This window comes from Saccopteryx bilineata, chromosome 10 (genome assembly GCF_036850765.1).
Source record: "Saccopteryx bilineata isolate mSacBil1 chromosome 10, mSacBil1_pri_phased_curated, whole genome shotgun sequence".
Classification (NCBI taxonomy): Eukaryota; Metazoa; Chordata; class Mammalia; order Chiroptera; family Emballonuridae; genus Saccopteryx; species Saccopteryx bilineata.
In genome coordinates this window covers 62,634,662-62,654,806 of record NC_089499.1, presented here as the reverse complement: position 1 = coordinate 62,654,806, position 20,145 = coordinate 62,634,662, and the positions used below count along the sequence as shown (strand labels likewise).

General features: G+C 38.5%; 1 protein-coding gene and 1 pseudogene across 1 annotated transcript in view; both read left to right on the top strand.

Moving 5' to 3' along the window:
- DNAH12 (dynein axonemal heavy chain 12) overlaps nucleotides 1-20,145 on the top strand; it is a 376,621-nt gene that overhangs the window by 4,714 nt on the left and 351,762 nt on the right. Inside the window, exons 3-8 of the mRNA XM_066245398.1 lie at nucleotides 250-331; nucleotides 515-541; nucleotides 3,934-4,123; nucleotides 4,891-4,963; nucleotides 5,748-5,906; nucleotides 6,187-6,382. Of these exons, the coding sequence (XP_066101495.1) occupies nucleotides 250-331; nucleotides 515-541; nucleotides 3,934-4,123; nucleotides 4,891-4,963; nucleotides 5,748-5,906; nucleotides 6,187-6,382 (727 nt within the window). The remainder of the gene's footprint in view (nucleotides 1-249; nucleotides 332-514; nucleotides 542-3,933; nucleotides 4,124-4,890; nucleotides 4,964-5,747; nucleotides 5,907-6,186; nucleotides 6,383-20,145) is intronic.
- Nucleotides 8,598-19,317, top strand: LOC136314556 (14-3-3 protein zeta/delta pseudogene; annotated as a pseudogene).

The window sequence follows — 20,145 nt, the reverse complement described above, 5'->3', positions numbered from 1 at the left end:
TGCGCCACCGCCTGGTCGATTTTTATTTTTTAATCTCATCCTTTTGTATTATACATGAATAATTGGAAAATTAAGGTCTCATTAATATGGCCTTTGAGATTTATTTCTCAAAATATTCAGTAAGATAACAAACTTGTGAGTCTCGCTTCTTTAAGTATAGTTTAAAAAATGTTGAAATTGTAATGTTTTAATAACATACCTTAATGTTATCTTCAAGAGATACACACAATTTTAAACTTTATATTTCAGAATTGATAGAGCCAAAAGAAATTTAGACAGAACACTAGATAAAAGAACACCTTCATCACCAGAGCCAGAGTATCCTCCAACTGTAAGTTTATATTTTGTCTTTAAAAATTTTATTCTTGTACTGTTTTTATTCTTATTATAAACAATTTTTAATATAACTAGTATTTTAAAGGATATTTACATATAATTAAACTATATTTTAATTTAAAAATTACTTAAAAAGTTTTCCCTTGATTTAATTATCTCTTTTGTTTGCTTTTGACAGATGACCAGTGAAATTAAAAAGAAAGGAGTGAGTTTGTTTTTTTAAATATTTATTGTTTTGAAAATATTCAAAGAAACTAATACAAACTAGCTCCTTCTAAAACCACCTGCTAAGTGCCATTCTAGAAAAGAAAGAAATTTAGAAATTGAGATTTTTATTTTCTCTGCCCAAAGGAACAGTCATGTAATTGATGGCAATATGGGTTTTAAGAATTACATTGTTGCCATGGCCACCATCACAGCCGCCTGGCCCATGCAGGTTCACATTGGATTCAGACAGATGGTAATGAAACAACGGAGCCAAGAACTGGAGGACCAATACCTTTAATCCTAGCTTGCACCTGGTGGGCAAGTAAAAACACACACTAGGCTCCAAAACCCATTCATTCAGTGCTCACAAAGCTACTGACTTATCTGAGTTTCCTAGAATCAAAGGTTTCTAGCTCACTAGCCTTATTCACCTCTGTTCCCCATCTCCTTCTCTCTGCACAAACTCTGCACAACTGGCTTCTCCTTCAGCATTCTGCCATCTTGGCTGCTTCTCCTTTCCTCCACGTGACCTTTCTCTGCTCTCCTTTTCTACTCTCCTCTCTAATGCTAATCTCAGGAACCGAGAGAGAGCAAGTTCCCGATCTGCCTCACTTTATAGTATAGAAATCAAAACCTTTAATCCAATATACAAACAAGGAAGTCTCTGATACAAAGTCACTTATCTGAGGCATAATGGAATTCCTCTTGAGAGTGTACCACCCCACATCAAAAAGGGTGGGAAAGGCTTAGTTTTAAAAATAAACCTTAGGCTATAAGGATTCTGCCTGCTTACAGCCTGTCCCCAACACACATTAATATAATCACGCCCATCCTGAGCAAGAAGGGCAACCAATACAATCCCCTGGGCAATGGGCCTCCCCGTGGGCAGCACCATCTTTAACAAAGTGAGCATAATATATTTCATCTGCCCAACAATATGTCTTTTTGGCTTAGTGTTTTGGTTTTCTTTGGATTAATACCTAGAAGTGGAATTGCTGGGTCCTTTATAGCCTTTGTTTATAGTCTGTGTTGTCTGGTATAAACATTGCTACCCTAGCTTTTCTTTTTCTTTCATAAATTTTTATTTCATAAATATCTTTTTCTATCCCATTACTTTCAGTTTGAATCTTTTGTAGACAGTATATGTATTGGTCTTGTTTTCTTATTCTTTCAGCCACTCAGTGTCTTGATTTAATCAATTTGCATTTAAAGTAATTGTTCATAGATATGTATTTATTGCCATTTTATTCATATTTTTTATTCCTCCTCCTCCTCCTCTTTCTCCTTTCTTCTTTTGAGTAAATCCTTTAACATTTCTTGCAATATTGGTTTGGTGGTGATGAACTCCTTTACCTTTTTGTTATCTGGGAAACTCTTATTTGTCCTTTGATTTCAAATGATAGCTTTGCTGAATAATCTTGATTGTAGGTTCTTGCTTTTTATTACTTTGAATATTTTATGCCAACCCCTTCAGGCCTACAAAGTTTCTGTTGAGAAATCAGTCTTATGGAAGCTCCCTCTCAAGTAATTGCTTTTCTTTTCTCTTGCTGCTTTTAACATTCTCTTCTTGTCTTTAACCTTTGACATTTTAATTATAATGTGTTTTGGTGATGGGCTTTTTGGATTCAGTTTGTTTGGGATTCTGTGCTGCTTCCCAGACTTGTGTGTCTATTTCTTTTGCCAAGTTGGGGAAATTTTCTGTCATTATTTTTTCAAATAAGTTTTCAATCTTTGCTGTCTTCTTCTGGTACCCACATGATGTGAATGTTGTTAGGTTTAATGTTGTCCCAGAATCCATTTAAACTATCCTTATTTGTTGTGTCACTTTAGTTGTTCTTTGATTGCTTTATCATACATGCCTTGACCGAGGCATTCCAGCTGAGCCAGTGACGCCTTTGCTCAAGCCAGCGATCTTGGGTTCAAGCCAGCAACCTTTGGGCTAAAGCCAGTGATCATGGGGTCATGTCTATGATCCCACACTCCAGCCAGTGACCCTGCACTCAAGCTGGTAAACCCACACTCAAAGCCAGCGATCTTGGGGTTTCAAACTTAGGTGCTCAGTGTCCCAGGTCGATGCCCTATCCACTGTGCCACCACCTGGTCAGGCTGATTGGTCCTTTTTTTATATATTTTTTATGTCCACTTTTATGTTTCCTATCTCTTTGTTAAAGTTCTCACTGAGTTTATTCTTCCCCTAAGTTCATTGAGCATCCTTATAACCATTATTTTGAACTCTGCATCTGGTAGACTCTTTGTCTTCATTTTATTTAGTTCTTTCTGGAGTTTCTTTTGGGACATGTTTCTTTGTCTCCTCATTTTAGCTGCCTCCCTGTGTTTGTTTTTATGTATTAGGTAGATCTTATATGTGTCTCAGTCTTGGTAGAGTGTTTTATATAGGCAGTGTCCTGTGGGGCCCAATGACACAACATCTTCAGTCACCTGAGTAGGTTACTCCAGGTGCGTTCCCATGTGGGCAGTGTGCACCCTCCTATTGTAATTGAGCCTTGATTGCTGTTGGTATGTCAGTGGGATGGATTGACCCCCAGGCTGATTGGCTGCAAGGACCAGTTGTGACTACAGCAGAGGAGATATTGTGCAGTGGCCCACCCCATAATGCAAGATTTTCTTTATCTGGATTCTGGTACCTGCTCAGTCCAACCCTTGAGTGTGTTGCTCATAGAAGTGCTTGGGTGGTACTCTGGTTTGGTCTGAAGCTATCCACTGAATGTGCTGGCTCCCCCCCCCCCCCCCTGCAGGATGTGCATGATAAAGGTCAACCGTTGCCTGTACCCTGCCCAGGGCCACCTGGCATGATCTACAAAGTGATGTGTAGATGTTTGCTGCTTGTGCTTAGAGGTGCTCAGGAGAGGACAAGCTGAGACCTGAGGCTGGCCGCCACTAGTGCTACACTTGGGGCTGCTTAGCAAGAGGTACAGGTTAATATTGAGGCCACATCCTGCTTTCTTAGGAGTTTGTGGACCTTTAAGAGATTTTAGGAAAGTCCACAGTATGTGATAAAGGACAGGCCTTTTATGGAAATGGCACTGGAAGTGACTTGGTTGGGCCCCCAGGTTGGGTGGAGCAGCATCTCAGGGAATCACCAGGGACCAGAAACAGTGTATATTAGACAAAGGATCTTTGTTTTGACTTGAATAAATGAAAAGTTTAGTAAGAACATTAATTAGGCAAGAACTCACCATACGTAAAGAAGACTATAAAATGGCATCTTTGTAGATTATACTTTTGGGTAAAGTGTTTTTATTGTGAAAATATGTTATTTTGCAAGATGTTTTTATTCTGAAAAAATATCGTCTTGAGAACATAACTCAGGAGTTACATTTAAATGCTATACCATTTAGAACATTTAATTTTTTCTTATTATGTTTTTAGTTCAACTATATTTATATGAAGCAATGTGTAGAAAGTAGTCCTATAGTACCTATTCAGCAGGAATGGCTGGATCATATGTTAATGCTGGTACCTGAGTCTTTAAAAGAAGGGAAAAAAAGTGAAGAACTCATTCAAAGTCTCATAGATGAGGTCTCAAATGACTTTGAAAAAAGCATGAAGAGATATCTGGGTAAGCAATATATAATACCTTTACTCCCCTGCAACTCCCAATCAAAAGCAGAAATGTAAATAATGAATGTTTTATAGTTAGCTATATCTATTCTTAGATATTTTTATTTAAGTATTTATTTTGAGCCTATAATGTTAAAATATTGATAATTTAAGGTCATTTTTGTAATTTTTCTTATATACTTATTAGCTAAATAGCTTTTTGATTTTTTACTTTGTCTTTAGAATTTTTGCTGTACTACTGATTGGACTGTAAGATAATATTATTGAATTTGGGGAAATTTATTAGGAATTTAACCTTTTCAATTTTTATTGGAATAAATTTTCTTAAGTGGCCATACCAGTGACTTTTGAGTAGACAGAAAGCAAAAAACTGAGAACTTACTAAAGCTTTACTGTATCTGAATTCACCTCCAAAGTAAGGCCAAGATAGTATCAAGAGCATGATTTTGTTTCAGATAAAGGAATTTTTTCTATATTCCTTTTTTTCTTTTTCTTTTAAAAAAGATTTTATTTATTGATTTTTACAGAGAGGTGGGGCAGTGAGAGCAAGAAATATCAACTCATAATTGCTTCACTTTAGTTGTTCATTGCTTGCTTGCTGTGTATGCTTTGCCTGGGCAAGCCCAGAGTGGAATTTTTTCTTAAATTCATTTTAATGCACAGTAAACTGTACCATCCAATATCAAATATCAAAAATTAGAAACTTTGATTTGAGTAGGTCTTGCAAGGATTTTCAAGAAGTATTAATACATATATGTATTTTAGTGAAGAGTGTCCTCAGAAAACCTCCAGTTCAATGGCTTGAAGATGAAGGAAGCCCTTTACCTGAATTCCCTTTGTGAGTAAATTATTTTAAAAAACAGTGCTGCATCTAGGTTTGGATATCAGATTGAAAATTAACTGACCTTACATTTAAGTCTACAACTGTGAAACCCAAAGGTATTTTGAACACACCTAAAAAATAGTACTACTGTTTTCACTCCTTCCCCCAAAATATCGTCTACTGTGCTTGTCTAGTTGATGCCTACACAGTCAGGGAAACCTATATGGATGTATATAGTTCAACTAGACCTTAAGTAAGATTTGGTGTATGCCAGATAAATTTCTCCATCTCTTCGACCCAGTACTAAGGACTGCATTCATTTATCTCTATCCAAGGTAACTGAGCCAGAGCACTGTGGAAGTTACCAGGGCACTTATGCCCAGCCCATCAGCCTTTCTTACCTACAAATGAACTCGAGTTCTCAGTATGGTAGTTACCAGAGAGGAAGAGGGTGAGGGAGGATGAAAAGGGTAAAGGGTCAAATATATGGTGGCTAGACTTATGGTGGTGAGCACACAATGGAATATACAGATGTTGTATTATAAAGTTGTACACAATAAATTTAATTAGAAAAAAAATTTAAATGACCTTTGTTCTCTCTGAAGACAATGCACTTTTTCAAGATTTTGATGTATATTTATTACATATTATCTCCTCAGGCTCCCATGTCTGACCACATTTTTCTTTTCTCAATCCCCAGTCTTCTCACTTTAATATTAATTTCATATCATAAATATTATTCCTATAAGTTAGAGTATATTGTTTGAGTTCTTATTAATATGGTATACTGTTTTTCCAGAGGCCTGGATTATTCTAATCCATGGCATTCTAGTTATCTGCATACAAGAAGTCAAATATTAGCTAATTTGCACATTGTTCATCCAGTTATGAAAATGTTACTGGACCTTGGTTATAAGACATTTGCTAATACATCTTTGCTGGACTTAACAGGAATTAGGTAAGATCCCATATTTATTAATTAACATTAAAATTTTTAATGTCTTCTGTTGGAATATTTATATTTTTGATTCTATAATTTTTAAAACTGAATGATAAATTGTCAGAACTCTTCTTTAGATTTCAAAAATTTTTAATTTATCTTGTTTCAACAATTTTGTATATCAAGACCAATATCTTTAGGTGGACCATGTCAACCCAATAAATTAAAAAAAAATAAATGAATAAAAAAGACTATATCTATCATTTGCTTTAAAATTATTTATTTTTCTCATAAATAGAGCTAAAGGTCCAATTGATTGTGAATCACTGAAAAATGATCTATCAATACAAGCTAGAAAGGCAGAAGAGAAGATAATGAACACATGGTATCCAAAGGTTATAAGTCTTTTTACCAAGAAGGAAGCACTGGAAGGCATTAAACCTGAAAAATTGGATTCATTTTATAACTGTGTTTCGACACTTATGTCAAATCAGGTAAATATGTTTTATGTACTTTATTTTTTATTTTATTTTTTTTAAACTTGATATTTATTTTCTTTATTTCTTTCTTTATTTTATTTTTTTTACAGAGACAGAGAGAGAGTCAGAGAGAGGTATAGACAGGAACAGACAGGAATGGAGAGATGAGAAGCATCAATCATTAGTTTTTTGTTGTGCGTTACAACATCTTAGTTGTTCATTGATTGCTTCCCCATTTGTGCCTTGACCATGGGCCTTCAGCAGACCGAGTAACCCCTTGCTCGAGCCAGTGACCTTGGGTCCAAGCTGGTGAGCTTTTTGCTCAAACCAGATGAGCCCGGCTCAAGCTGGCGACCTTGGGGTCTCGAACCTGGGTCCTCCGCATCCCAGTTCGACGCTCTATCCACTGCGCCACCACCTGGTCAGGCTGTTATATGCATTTTAAATAATTAAAATTAGTATTTTAATAATAATTAAAATTCTATTTAGATATGATACTAAATACTTATTTTGAAGTAAATTATGAAAATTATTTTTTCTATAATTCTTTTTCTTTTTATTCATTTTAATTTATTGTGTTTATATAGATTCTAATGTTGCCCCAAATGCATCCCTCCCTACCCCGTATTCTGCTCAACATTTCCCTTATCCCCCTCCCCATTGCACCCTCCCCCCTTCCCTTCAGGAATATCCCATCCTATCATCCCCTTTCCCTCTGTCCTCTTTTCCTCTGGTCCCTTTTTATCCCTCCTCTGTCTTAATGCCGTTCCTCAGTTCACATTGTTTATTGGATTCCTCAAATGAGTAAGGTCATATGAAATTTTTCCTTTTCTGCCTGGCTTATTTCACTCAACATAATAGTTTCCAGGTCCATCCATGTTGTCGCAAAAGGTAAGATTTTCTTCTTTTTCATAGCCCCATAGTATTCCATTGTATATATGTACCAAAGCTTTTTAATACACTTGTCCACTGACAGACACTTGGACTGTTTCCAGATCTTGGCTATTGTGAACAGTGCTGCCATAAACATGGGGATGCATTTCTCCTTTTGAATCAGTGATTTGGTATTCTTAGGATATATATTGTTCTTCATTACTTTGAATATTTCTTGCCATTCCTTTCTGGCCTCAAGTGTTTCTGTTGAGAAGTCAGATGTCATCCTTATGGGGGCTCCTCTGTAGGTAATAGACTGCTTTTCTCTTACAGCTTTTAGTATTCTTTCTTTGTCTCTTAGTTTTGGTATTTTAATTATGATGTGTCTTGGTGTAGATTTCTTTGGGTTTCTCTTTAATGGAATTCTCTGTGCTTCTTGAACCTGTTTGACTTTTTCCTGCATCAATTTAAGGAAGTTTTCAGCTATGAGATCTTTGAACAAGATCTCTATCCCTTGTTCTTTCTCTTCTTCTTCAGGAACCCCTATGATGTGGATGTTATTTCTCTTCAGGTTGTCACAGAGCTTTCTTAGAGAGACTGGTAGGACTTTTTGAGCCTCTTTTCTTTTTGCTGCACTGCTTCCGTGCCTTTATCTTGTCCTCTAACTCGCTGATTCGATCCTCAGCTTCATCAATTCTGCTTTTAATTCCTTCCATGTGGTCTTCATTTCTGATATTGTATTTGTTATTTCTGACTGATTATTTTTTAGTATTTCAATGTCCCTTCTTATACTTGCTATCTCTTTATTTAGGTGCTCGTATGTCAATCCATTGTTGTTCTCAGATCTTTGAGCATCCTAACAATTATTATTTTAAACTTGCATCTGTTATATCCAACTCATCCTAGTCCTTTTCTGGGGATTTCTCTTGATTCATTTGGGTTGCATTTCTCTGCCTTCTCATTTTGTCTGTGTATAAGAAGGGTATGGCCACAGGAGTCTAATGGGTATGGCCTCTGTGTTTCCTAGGTGTGTTCTGTCTGCAGGCCCACCACCCCCTCTGCCACTGCCTTGAGTGTTTGGGTATGTGCATTGTCAGCGCTGACCCGCTGTGGCAGTTGCTGTAGTTTCTGCCTTTCCTCTGCAGGGGGGTAGGAGGCTGTGTTTACATGCCCAGGCTATGCCCTGGCCATCCTTGGCCTTCACCCTGCCCCCGTGGGCAGGAATGCAGGCAGGACCGCTCTTGCTTACCTGGCCCACAGCTGGGTTGGACCACTTTCGTGCACCCCTTCTGCCCCCACAGCTGCCCTCTGCCTCCAGCCTCGCCGGGCAGGACTGAGCTCACGCCAGGCCTCAGTCATGGCCGGCCCGGTTTCCACCCCCACCGACTGGACTGCCTTTCCACATCCTGCCACCGCCTGCCCCCCAGCTAGCACTCAGCAGTGTGGGTGGGGCGATGCAGCTCAGACCTTAGCACTCAATATTGTATCCCTGATGGCTCCTTCTTTCTAAGCGACTCTGCTCTGAGTGCCACAGGAGGGCTTCTGTTTGGCTGGTGTCTTGCTTCCCTTTGCTGGTATTATTGGTTCCAGGGGAAATATTCACTTTATATTTGTGGAGTGACTCAGCCCAGGGGTTAGGTTGGCCGTCCCTCAAAGTGTTTCTCCCTGTGCCTCCCTGTGCCTTTCTGCTACTCTGGTCCTCTTATCTCTACTCATCCCCCAGAGATCTGGGTGAGTAGTTGTGAAAGTGGTTTTCTGTGTGGTTCCTTTAAGAAGAATCCTGGATCTGAAAAATCTGTTTCTTTCTCACAAACAGTATCCTGGCTTGTTTTGCAGCTAAATACTGTTTGTACACCTCTTCTAGGCTCTAGGGCTGCAGGCTGGGGCTTTGTTCCTGGGGCCCAGGACCCTCCCCTCTCCGCTAAACACACTTCCCACCACACGAGTCCCACTGGGCTGCTGTTTGCTGCCGGGAGCTGGGCAGCCCTCTCCATGTTTCCACTTTTCCTACCAGTCTCAGTGTGGCTTCTTCAGTAATCCTTGGTTAAAGAGTCCTCTTAGTTTAGTCCAAAGTTGGTTTTTCCAAATGATGGTTCTTTTTTTTCCCCCCTGGGCATTTTTTAAAATTAATTTTAATGGGGTGACATTGATAAATCAGGGTACATATGTTCAGAAAAAATATATCCCAATTATTTTGACATTTGATTATGTTGTAGATGATGGTTCTTTTTTTTTTTTTTTTTTTTTTATTTTTCATTTTTCTGAAGCTGGAAACAGGGAGAGACAGTCAGACAGACTCCTGCATGCACCCGACCGGGGTCCACCCGGCACGCCCACCATGGGGCTACGCTCTGCCCACCAGGGGGCGATGCTCTGCCCCTCCGGGGCGTCACGATGTTGCGACCAGAGCCACTCTAGCGCCTGAGGCAGAGGCCACAGAGCCATCCCCAGCGCCCGGGCCATCTTTGCTCCAATGGAGCCTTAGCTGCGGGAGGGGAAGAGAGAGACAGAGAGGAAAGCGTGGCGGAGGGGTGGAGAAGCAAATGGGCACTTCTCCTGTGTGCCCTGGCCGGGAATCGAACCCGGGTCCTCCGCACGCTAGGCCGACGCTCTACCGCTGAGCCAACCGGCCAGGGCGGTTCTTTTTTTTTTTAATAATTTTATTTTTAATGGGGCGACATCAATAAATCAGGATACATATATTCAAAGATAAAAGTCCAGGTTATCTTGTCATTCAATTATGTTGCATACCCATCACCCAAAGTCAGATTGTCCTCTGTCACCTTCTATCTAGTTTTCTTTGTGTCCCTCCCCCTCCCCTTTCCTTCTCCCTCTCCCCCCTCCCCCCGTAACCACCACACTCTTATCAATGTCTCTTAGTTTCACTTTTATGTCCCACCTATGTATGGAATAATGCAGTTCCTGTTTTTTTCTGATTTACTTATTTCACTTCGTATAATGTTATCAAGATCCCACCATTTTGCTGTAAATGATCCGATGTCATCATTTCTTATGACTGAGTAGTATTCTATAGTGTATATGTGCCACATCTTCTTTATCCAGTCGTCTATTGATTGGCTTTTTGGTTGTTTCCATGTCCTGGCCACTGTGAACAATGCTGCAATGAACATGGGGCTGCATGTGTCTTTACATATCAATGTTTCTGAGTTTTTGGGGTATATACCCAGTAGAGGGATTGCTGGGTCATAAGGTAATTCTATTTTCAGTTTTTTGAGGAACCACCATACTTTCTTCCATAATGGTTGTACTACTTTACATTACCACCAACAGTGGATGAGGGTTCCTTTTTCTCCACAGCCTCTCCAACATTTGCTATTACCTGTCTTGTTAATAATAGCTAATCTAACAGGTGTGAGGTGGTATCTCATTACAGTTTTGATTTGCATTTCTCTAATAACTAAAGAAGATGAGCATCTTTTCATATATCTGTTGGCCATTTGTATTTCTTCCTGGGAGAAGTGTCTGTTCATGTCCTCTTCCCATTTTTTTTATTGGATTGTTTGTTTGTTGTTGAGTTTTATGAGTTCTTTGTATATTTTGGATATTAGGCCCTTATCTGAGCTGTTGTTTGAAAATATCATTTCCCATTTAGTTGGCTGTCTGTTTATTTTGCTCTTGCTGAGCAAAAACTTCTTAGTCTGATGTAGACCCATTCATTAATTTTTGCCTTCACTTCTCTTGCCTGTGGAGTCAAATTCATAAAATGCTCTTTAAAACCCAGGTCCATGAGTTGAGTACCTATGTCTTCTTCTGTGTACTTAATTGTTTCAGGTCTTATGTTTAGATCTTTGATCCATTTTGAGTTAATTTTAGTACAGGGGAACAGATTGTAGTCGAGTTTCATTCTTTTGCATGTGGCTTTCCAGTTTTCCCAGCACCATTTATTGAAGAGGCTTTCTTTTCTCCATTGTGTGTTGTTGGCCCCTTTATCAAAAATTATTTGACTATATCTCTGTGGTTTTATTTCTGGGTTTTCTATTCTGTTCCATTGGTCTGAGTGTCTATTTTTCTGCCAATACCATGCTCTTTTGATTGTTGTGGCCCTATAATAGAGTTTGAAGTCAGGTATTGTAATGCCCCCAGCTTCATTCTTTTTCTTTAGGATTGCTTTGGCTATTCGGGGTTTTTATAGTTCCATATAAATCTGATGATTTTTTGCTCTATTTCTTTAAAAAATGTCATTGGAATTTTGATGGGAATTGCATTAAATTTGTATATTGCTTTGGGTAATATGGCCATCTTGATTATATTTATTCTTCCTAACCAAGAACAAGGTATATTCTTCCATCTCATTATATCTTTTTCGATTTCCCTTAACAATGGTTTATAGTTTTCATTATATAAGTCCTTTACATTCTTTGTTATGTTTATTCCTAAGTATTTTATTTCTTTTGTTGCAATCGTGAAGGGGATTATTTTTTTGAGTTCGTTCTCAAATGTTTTATTGTTGGCATATAGAAAGGCTGTTGACTTCTGTATGTTAATTTTGTATCCTGCGAACTTACTGTATTGGCTTATTGTTTCTAGTAGTCTTTTTGTGGATTCTTTGGGGTTTTTGATGTATAGGATCATGTCATATGCAAAAAGTGATACCTTTACTTCTTCTTTTCCGATATGGATGCCTTTTATTTCTTTGTCTTGTCTGATTGCTCTGGCTAGAACCTCTAGTACCACATTAAATAAGAGTGGAGAGAGTGGACAACCCTGTCTTGTTCCTGATTTAAGGGGGAAAGCCTTCAGTTTAGTGCCATTTAATATGATGTTAGCTGATGGTTTATCATATATGGCCTTTATCATGTTGAGATATTTTCCTTCTATACCCATTTTGTTGAGAGTCTTAAACATAAAATTGTGTTGTATTTTATCGAGAGCCTTTTCTGCATCTATTGATAAGATCATGTGGTTTTTGTTCTTTGTTTTGTTGACAAGGTGTATTACGTTAACCGTTTTACATATGTTGAACCATCCTTGAGATTCTGGCATGAATCCCACTTGATCATGATGTATTATCTTTTTAATATGTTGTATTCGGTTTGCTAGTATTTTGTTTAGTATTTTAGCATCTGTATTCATTAGAGATATTGGTCTGTAGTTTTCTTTTTTTGTGCCATCCTTGCCTGGTTTTGGTATGAGGGTTATGTTGGCCTCATAAAATGTGTTTGGAAGTATTGCTTCTTCTTCAATTTTTTGGAAGACTTTCAGTAGAATAGGCACCAAGACTTCTTTGAATGTTTTATAAAATTCGCTGGTATAGCCGTCAGGGCCTGGACTTTTATTTTTGGGGAGGTTTTTAATGGTTTTTTCTATTTCTTCTCTACTAATAAGTCTGTTTAGGCTTTCTGCTTCTTCTTGACTCAGTCTAGGAAGGTTGTATTGTTCTAGGAATTTATCCATTTCTTCTAGGTTGTTGAATTTAGTGGCATAAAGTTTTTCATAGTATTCTACAATAATTTGTATATCTACGGTGTCTGTGGTGATTTCTCCTCTTTCATTTTGGATTTTGTTTATATGAGTTCTTTCTCTTTTTTCCTAGGTAAGTCTTGCCAGGGGTTTGTCAATTTTGTTGATCTTTTCAAAGAGCCACCTCCTTGTTCTATTAATCTTTTCTATAGTTTTTCTGTACTCTATTTCATTTATTTCTGCTCTGATTTTTATTATCTCCTTTCTTCGGCTGGTTTTGGGTTGTCTTTGTTCTTTTTCTAGTTCCTTAAGGTGTGAAGTTAAGTGGTTCACTTGGGCTCTCTCTTGTTTGTTCATATATGCCTGAAGTGATATGAACTTCCCTCTTATCACTGCTTTTGCTGCATCCCATAGATTCTGATATATCGTATTGTCATTTTCATTGGTCTGTATAAATCTTTTGATCTCTGCACTTATTTCTTCTTTGATCCATTCATTTTTTAAAAGTATGTTGTTTAGTTTCCACATTTTTGTGGGATTTTTTTTTCTTTTTTGCAGTTGAATTCTAGTTTTAAGGCTTTATGATCAGAAAATATGGTTGGTACAACTTCGATTTTTCTGAATTTGCTGATGTTTTTGTGGCCCAACATATGGTCTATTCTTGAGAATGATCCATGTACACTGGAGAAAAATGTATACTCAGTCACTTTGGGATGAAATGTCCTGTAGATGTCTATCATATCCAGGTGCTCTAGTGTTTTGTTTAAGGCCACTCACTATATCTTTGTTGATTCTCTGTTTGGATGACCGATCTAGAGCTGTCAGCGGTGTATTGAGGTCTCCAAGTATGATTGTATTTTTGTCAGTTTTTGTTTTAAGGTCAATAAGTAGCTGTCTTATATATTTTGGTGCTCCTTGGTTTGGTGCATATATATTAAGAATTGTTATGTCTTCTTGATTCAGTGTCCCCTTAGCCATTATGAAATGGCCATTTTTGTCTCTGAGTACTTTTGCTGTCTTGTAGTCAGCATTATCAGATATGATTATTGCTACGCCTGCTTTTTTGTTTTTTGGATGTTATTTGCTTGGAGTATTGTTTTCCAGCCTTTCACTTTGAATTTGTTTTTATCCTTGTTACTTAGATGAGTTTCCTGTAGGGAGCATACAGTTGGATTTTCTTTTTTAATCCATTCTGCTACTCTGTGCCTTTGTATTGGTGAGTTTAATCCATTTATATTTAATGTAATTATTGACACTTGTGAGTTCCCTATCTCCATTTTATAGATTGCTTTCTGTTAGTTTTGTGTCTTGTTTGATCCTTCTCTTTTGGTTTTCTATCTTTTGTTTTTATTTGGTTGTATTCCATACATCTTTCCTCTGTTGTTATCTTTTTTATCTCATGTGCTTCTGTGGTGGTTTTTTCAATGGTGGTTACCTTTAAGTAATGAAAAGGGTTCCTACCCTGTTTATCGTAGTGCATTATTTTGTGAGTACTTTTGCACTTCATCGTCCTTTGCTACTGTTAATCTCCATCATCTCCCCCCCTTTCTTTTTGTTGTTGTCACAGTTTAAATTTGGTTTTATTGTGTTCTTGGTGGAGCTTTTACTTGTGGCTTTGTTTTTTTTTCTTTGTATCTGATTGGAGAACCCCTTTTAGTAATTCCTGGAGTGGGGGTTTTCTGATGATAAATTCCCTCATCTTTTCTGTATCTGTGAATGTTTTTATTTCTCCTTCATATTTGAAGGATAGCTTTGATGAATATAGATTCGTGGCTGAAAGTTTCTCTCTTTCAGGACTTTAAATATTGGGGTCCACTCTCTTCTAGCTTGTAGAGTTTCTGCTGAGAAATCTGATGATAATATAATGGGCCTTCCTTTATATGTTGTATTCTTCTTTTCCCTGGCTGCCTTGAGAATTTTTTCTTTCCTGTTGGTTTGTGCCAATTTCATTATGATGTGCCTTGGAGTAGGTTTGTTGGGGTTAGGAAAACTCAGAGTTCTGTTTGCTTCTTGAATTTGAGGCTTTAGTTCTTTCCACAGGCTTGGGAAGTTCTCATCTATTATTTGTTTGAGTATGTTCTCATTCCATTTTCTCTGTCTTCTCCCTCTGATATACCTATTATTATTATGTTATTCTTTTTGATGGAGTCAGATAATTCTTGTAGGGCTATCTCATTTTTTTAAATTTTTGAGTCTCTTTCCTCTTCTCTCTGTTGTGCCTCAGGTTGCTTGTCTTCTACTTCACTAATGCTCTCTTCTATCTGGCCTATTAGCTAAGCTTGTTACCTCATTTTTCAGCTCGTGAATTGAGTTTTTCATCTCTGTTTGATTTGTTTTTATAGTTTCAATTTCCTTGGAAATATATTCTTTGTGTTCGTAGAGTTGTTTTCTGAGCTCCCTAAATTGCCTTTCTGTGTTTTCTTGTATATCTCAGAGGATTTTTAGGATTTCTATCTTAAATTCTCTGTCATTTAACTCCAAGGTTTCCAATATATTTAATTTTTTCTCCATAAATTTTCCTCATCTATCTGTGTTACCTCTCTTTCTTTTGTATCTATGATATTCGATTTTCTCTTCCTTAATGGCATCTGAGGGTGGTTTTGTTGATAGTATTAACAAGATTTAATAAAGAATAAAAGTTAAAAATAAAAAATCGAAGAGTTGTTCTTTTTAAAAAAATTAATAATGAAATAAAGAAAAATAAAATAAAATAAAAATTGAAAAAAAGGAAATTATTCCCCCCCTTCCCTTTTTCCTCTCCTCTCCTCTCCCCTCTTTCTTGAGACTAAATAGAACAAACAATGCCTGTAATGGAGGGCCTGAATTGAGGAGAAGTAATAAAGTGGCAAAAAAAAGAAAAAAAAGGGGGTATGGACCCACAAAAAGCAAATAAGAAAAAAATTTGGGTCAAGAATAAAATGATTTGCTTTTAAGTGTTGGTTGACTAAGAGTTATGAAGAGAGGAATAATAGGAAAACTGGAAAATAGGGAGACAAGTTTTAAAAATTGCTATTGTATTTTGTGGAACAAGAACTAGATAAAATGGAGAGCCAGGGATGGGAGCACTGCTAGTGTGTTAAAAAGGTGAAGTAAAAACCCCCCAAAATGCCACAAACATAAGTTAGAGTCCCAGATAAGATATTGTTTGTTATTGAGGTTTGAATGAGAGGAGACGTAAAGGAGAAAGGAAGAAACTAATATAGAGGGAGAAAAGAAAGAGAGAGAGAGAACAAAAGAGGGAACCACTAAAAGAAGAAAAAAGAAAAAAGAGGAGAGAGAGATAGAAAATTAAGGGTTTTGGAGTGCAATGGTCATAGAGAGAAAGGAAGAGGAAAGAAAAGATAATGGGAGATTTGACACTTATGGGTAGTGTAGTTCAAGGAGAGGAGAGAGTAAGACTGGTAGAGAGTTAAACAACCAAATTGGAGGAGGAAAAAAAAATCAAGGATGAAGATAAGAGAAACAAATGAACAAATATAATAAAATGGGATAGGTTATAAAGTTTGCGGATTATTCTTGATTTTGAGAGGTTTTTTCTTGCTTTTTCTTTTCTCTCCCTCTTCCTGGTCGGTGACTCTGTACCCCGGGTTCTGCCCCTTTGGCGACGCTTAGGTAGAGGTTTGCAGTTGGTAAGTCTCTATGGCAATGTCATGTTTTGTGCTTTAGTCTCATTGGCAGTCGAGGCTCATTAGCATTTATAGGCTGCGCCAGTGAGAGAGTTCATGTTCCTGAAGCCTCTCTCCTAGTCTTTCCTTCCTCAATTAGTAGCCTGATAATCCAGCTATGGGGTTGCTGCTGCCTCTGCCTGGATAATAAGAGGCTCAAAAAGCTGGCAACTCCCCACTCTATTCCCACTCAGCACAGGGCTCTGGGTAAGGCTCAGTCAGTCAGAGCTGCTAGCATAATCAGGCAGGTCTTCCTCCCACTCAAAGACCTCTGGCTTTGCCACTCTTTGGGATAACATGGGCGCGCACTGCCGAGGCACTTGGAGGAATCTTTCGCCCACTGTCTGCGCGTGCAGATCAGGATATCAGGCCAGCAGTGTCACACTCTGAGTGAAACCCCCACCCGCATGGTAAAGTTCCAGCGTTGGAATTGGCTCTCGCTCTGTCCCCGTGCACGGCTTTTTCAAGGCGCTGGGGCGGCCCGAGATTCTGCTTTTGGCCCACACAAAGGCCCCTGACTCTGCCCCTCTGTGGGATAACACGGGCGCACACTGCTGAGGCACTCGGAGGAATCTCTCGCTCACTATCTGTGTGCGCAGACCAGGATATCAGGCCGGCTGCCTCACCCTCTGAGTGAAACCCCCACCGGCACGGAAAAGTTCCAGTGTTGGAATTAGTTCTCACTCCCTCCCCGTGCGCGGCTTTCCCAGGGTGCTGGGGTGGTCTGGAGATTCCGCTTTTGGCACACACAGAGGCCTCTGACTCTGCCCCTCTGTGGGATAACACGGGCGCCCACTCCTGAGGTGCTCAGAGGAGTCTCTTGCCCACTCTCATTGCGCGCCGACCAGGATATCAGGCCAGCCGCCTCTCACTCTGAGTGAAACCCCTCCTGCACGGAAAAGTTCCAGGGTTGGAATTGGCTCTCGCTCCCTCCCCGTGTGCGGCTTTCCCAGGGCGCTGGGGCAGTCTGGAGATTCCGCTTTCAGCCCACACAAAGGCCTCTGACTCTGCCCCTCTGTGGGACAACATGGGTGCCCACTCCCGGGGTTTTGGAAGGAATCTCTTGCCCACTATCTGCGCGCGCTGACCAGGAGATCGGGGAAAATGGCTGCCCCACTTGTTTTTCTTTGTCTGGGTTTGGCGCAAGTGTTAGCTTGTGTTGCCCAGGTTGCCACAGGAACAGTTTTTCCTTGGCTTGGATCTCCGTGTCACAACCTGGTTCGGCTGTTTGTGCTGCGGCCTGGATCTATTCACCCCCTTTGCCTGCCTCAGTTTCTATATTCTCAGTTCCCAGTGAAAGCCGCCCTGTTTAGGTTAGTGAGGAAGGCGGAGCATTTCTTACTCCCTATTTCCTTCGGGGTTTGATTATATATTTAGCCAATTTTTCACTCAACCATACCTTTGGGTGTATTGCGAAACATCTGGAGGCTCTAAGGATAGGTTTTTCTGTTTCTGGTTGAAGATCTTGTTGAGTTTTGGGGAAGATTTATCGGTATCGCTTCCTACCGTGCCATTACTCTGACGTCATCCACCGATGATGGTTCTTAAAATTAAGTTGTAATCCACTTTGGTTCTAGGAGGTGGAAGTTGATACATCCACCTACTTGATCACTATCTTTGTCTCCTCTTTCTTTTTTAATTTTAATTAAAAAAATTTTTTAAATGATTTGTGAGAAATCAGAGAGAAACATCAGTTTGTTGTTCCACTTGTTTATGCATTCATTGTCTGATTCTTGTGTGTGTTCTGACTGGGGGTCTAATCCACAACCTTGGCGTATTGGGATAACCAACTGAACTACCTGGCCAGGGATCTATAATTTTATTTAAATAAACTAAGCAGAAAAATGCTTTATTTCTGAAGCAATCTAAAATGAGAGGAAAGTCTAGAAGTATGTGTCAATATAATGAGTGATTATTGAGCTCATGCTTAAAGACTATTAGCTAATTATGTATAGCTTTATTGGAATATATTAACAAAAGGCTATCCTAGCAAACATATTTTGAAGTAATTTAATTCCAGTTGATTGATTCTCATTTTATTCTTAGTAAAATCTTGGTTCAGAATGTTTTTGATCATCTTTAATTGATAGAGAATATCTATTATATTGATGTGCTCCTTAACTTTTACTATTGTAGATGTAGAATTCTAGAGACGAATGAGCCCCCTTTGGTCCACCACTACCCACTCCAGACACAGAACATCCAGTCATAGATAAAAATGAGCTGGTGCAGAATGCCAAACTGGCTGAGCAGGCTGAGTTATATGATGACATAGCAGCCTGTGTGAAGTCTGTAATTGAGCAAGGAGCTGAACTATACAAGAAGGAATGGAATCTTCTCTCAGTTGCTTTTAAAGCCTGTAGGTCATGTTGGGGGAACATCTCAAATATTGACCAAGAGATGGAAGGTGCTGAGGAAAAACAGCAGATGGCTCAAGAAAACAGAGAAAATTGAGACCAAGCTAAGAGATACTGCAATGATGTACTATCATTTTTGTAAAATATCTTGATCCCAAATGCTTCACAAGCAGAGAGCAAAATCTTCTACTTGACAATGAAAGGAGACTTCTACCCTTCCTTGGCTGAGATTGCTGCTGGGGATGACAAGAAAGGGATTGTGGATCAGTCACAAAAAGCATACCAAGAAGCTTTTGAAATCAGCAAAAAGGAAATGCTGCCAAGACATCCTATCAGATTGGGTTTGGTCCTTAACTTCTCTATGTTCTATTATGAGGTCCCAAACTCCCCAGAGGAACCCTGCTCTCGTCAAAGACAGCTTTTGATGAAGCCATTGCTGAACTTGATATATTAAGTGAGGAGTCGTATAAAGACAGCACGCTAATAATGCAATTACTGAGAGACAGCTTGACATTGTGGATATCAGATACCCAAAGAGACAAAGCTGAAGCAGGAGAAGGAAGAGAAAATTAATTAGCTGGCCTTCAAACTTCTGTCTGCCTCATTCTAAAATTTACACAGTAGACCATTTGTCATCCATACTGTTCCACAAATAGTTTTTGTTTGTGATTTATGATATTCTATGGGAATTTCTGTCTTTCCCATGTGGCTTTTATGTTTAATATTAGGGGAATAGAGCCAGTTAATATGTAGAGAGTTATATTTTCATCTTGAGATGGCCGATAATGGAATGTGGAATTATTAACATAAGTTATAAATGTTTGGCATAGTACTTTTGGTACATTGTGGCTTCACGAAGGCCAGTGTTAAAATTGCTTCCATGTCTAAGCAAAAAAACCTGCCTAAATATTGGTTTGTCCTGGTGGGGAATAAAAGGGATAATTGATTCCAGTCACAGTTGTAGTTGTTGTGGGTACTTTAAGTTTTGGAGCACTTAGAGGGCTGTAGTACAAATGGGTTTCTCATGGATAGTACATATTGAGCCATGTGTGAATCTGTAGAATACTCAATCTTAATGTGCACACCTTTGTCTACAGCTGCAGAATGTTCTTTTAGTTGTGGCCCAATTTACTCTAGATAAGGGCAGATATGGTCCACATTACATTATTTGTAAAGTTGCTTGCTATTTGCTTTCATGATTTGCTATGCTCATTTTATTTGTATTTAAGTGTTTTAGGTAACCTAAGAATAAGTGTACAAGTAAAATTCAGTAAAAATGAATTGCTTCATATCCATTCTTTCATGTATATCAAGCCCATCAGTAAAACAAACAAACAAACAAAATCTATGTATTTAACTTTGTTTAGGTTTTCTTGCTTTTGTGATTTTTTTTTAATCCCATTTTGTAAATGAAAAGTTCAAGTCAGGTAACAGACTCTAAATGTTGGTGCTATCCTCATGT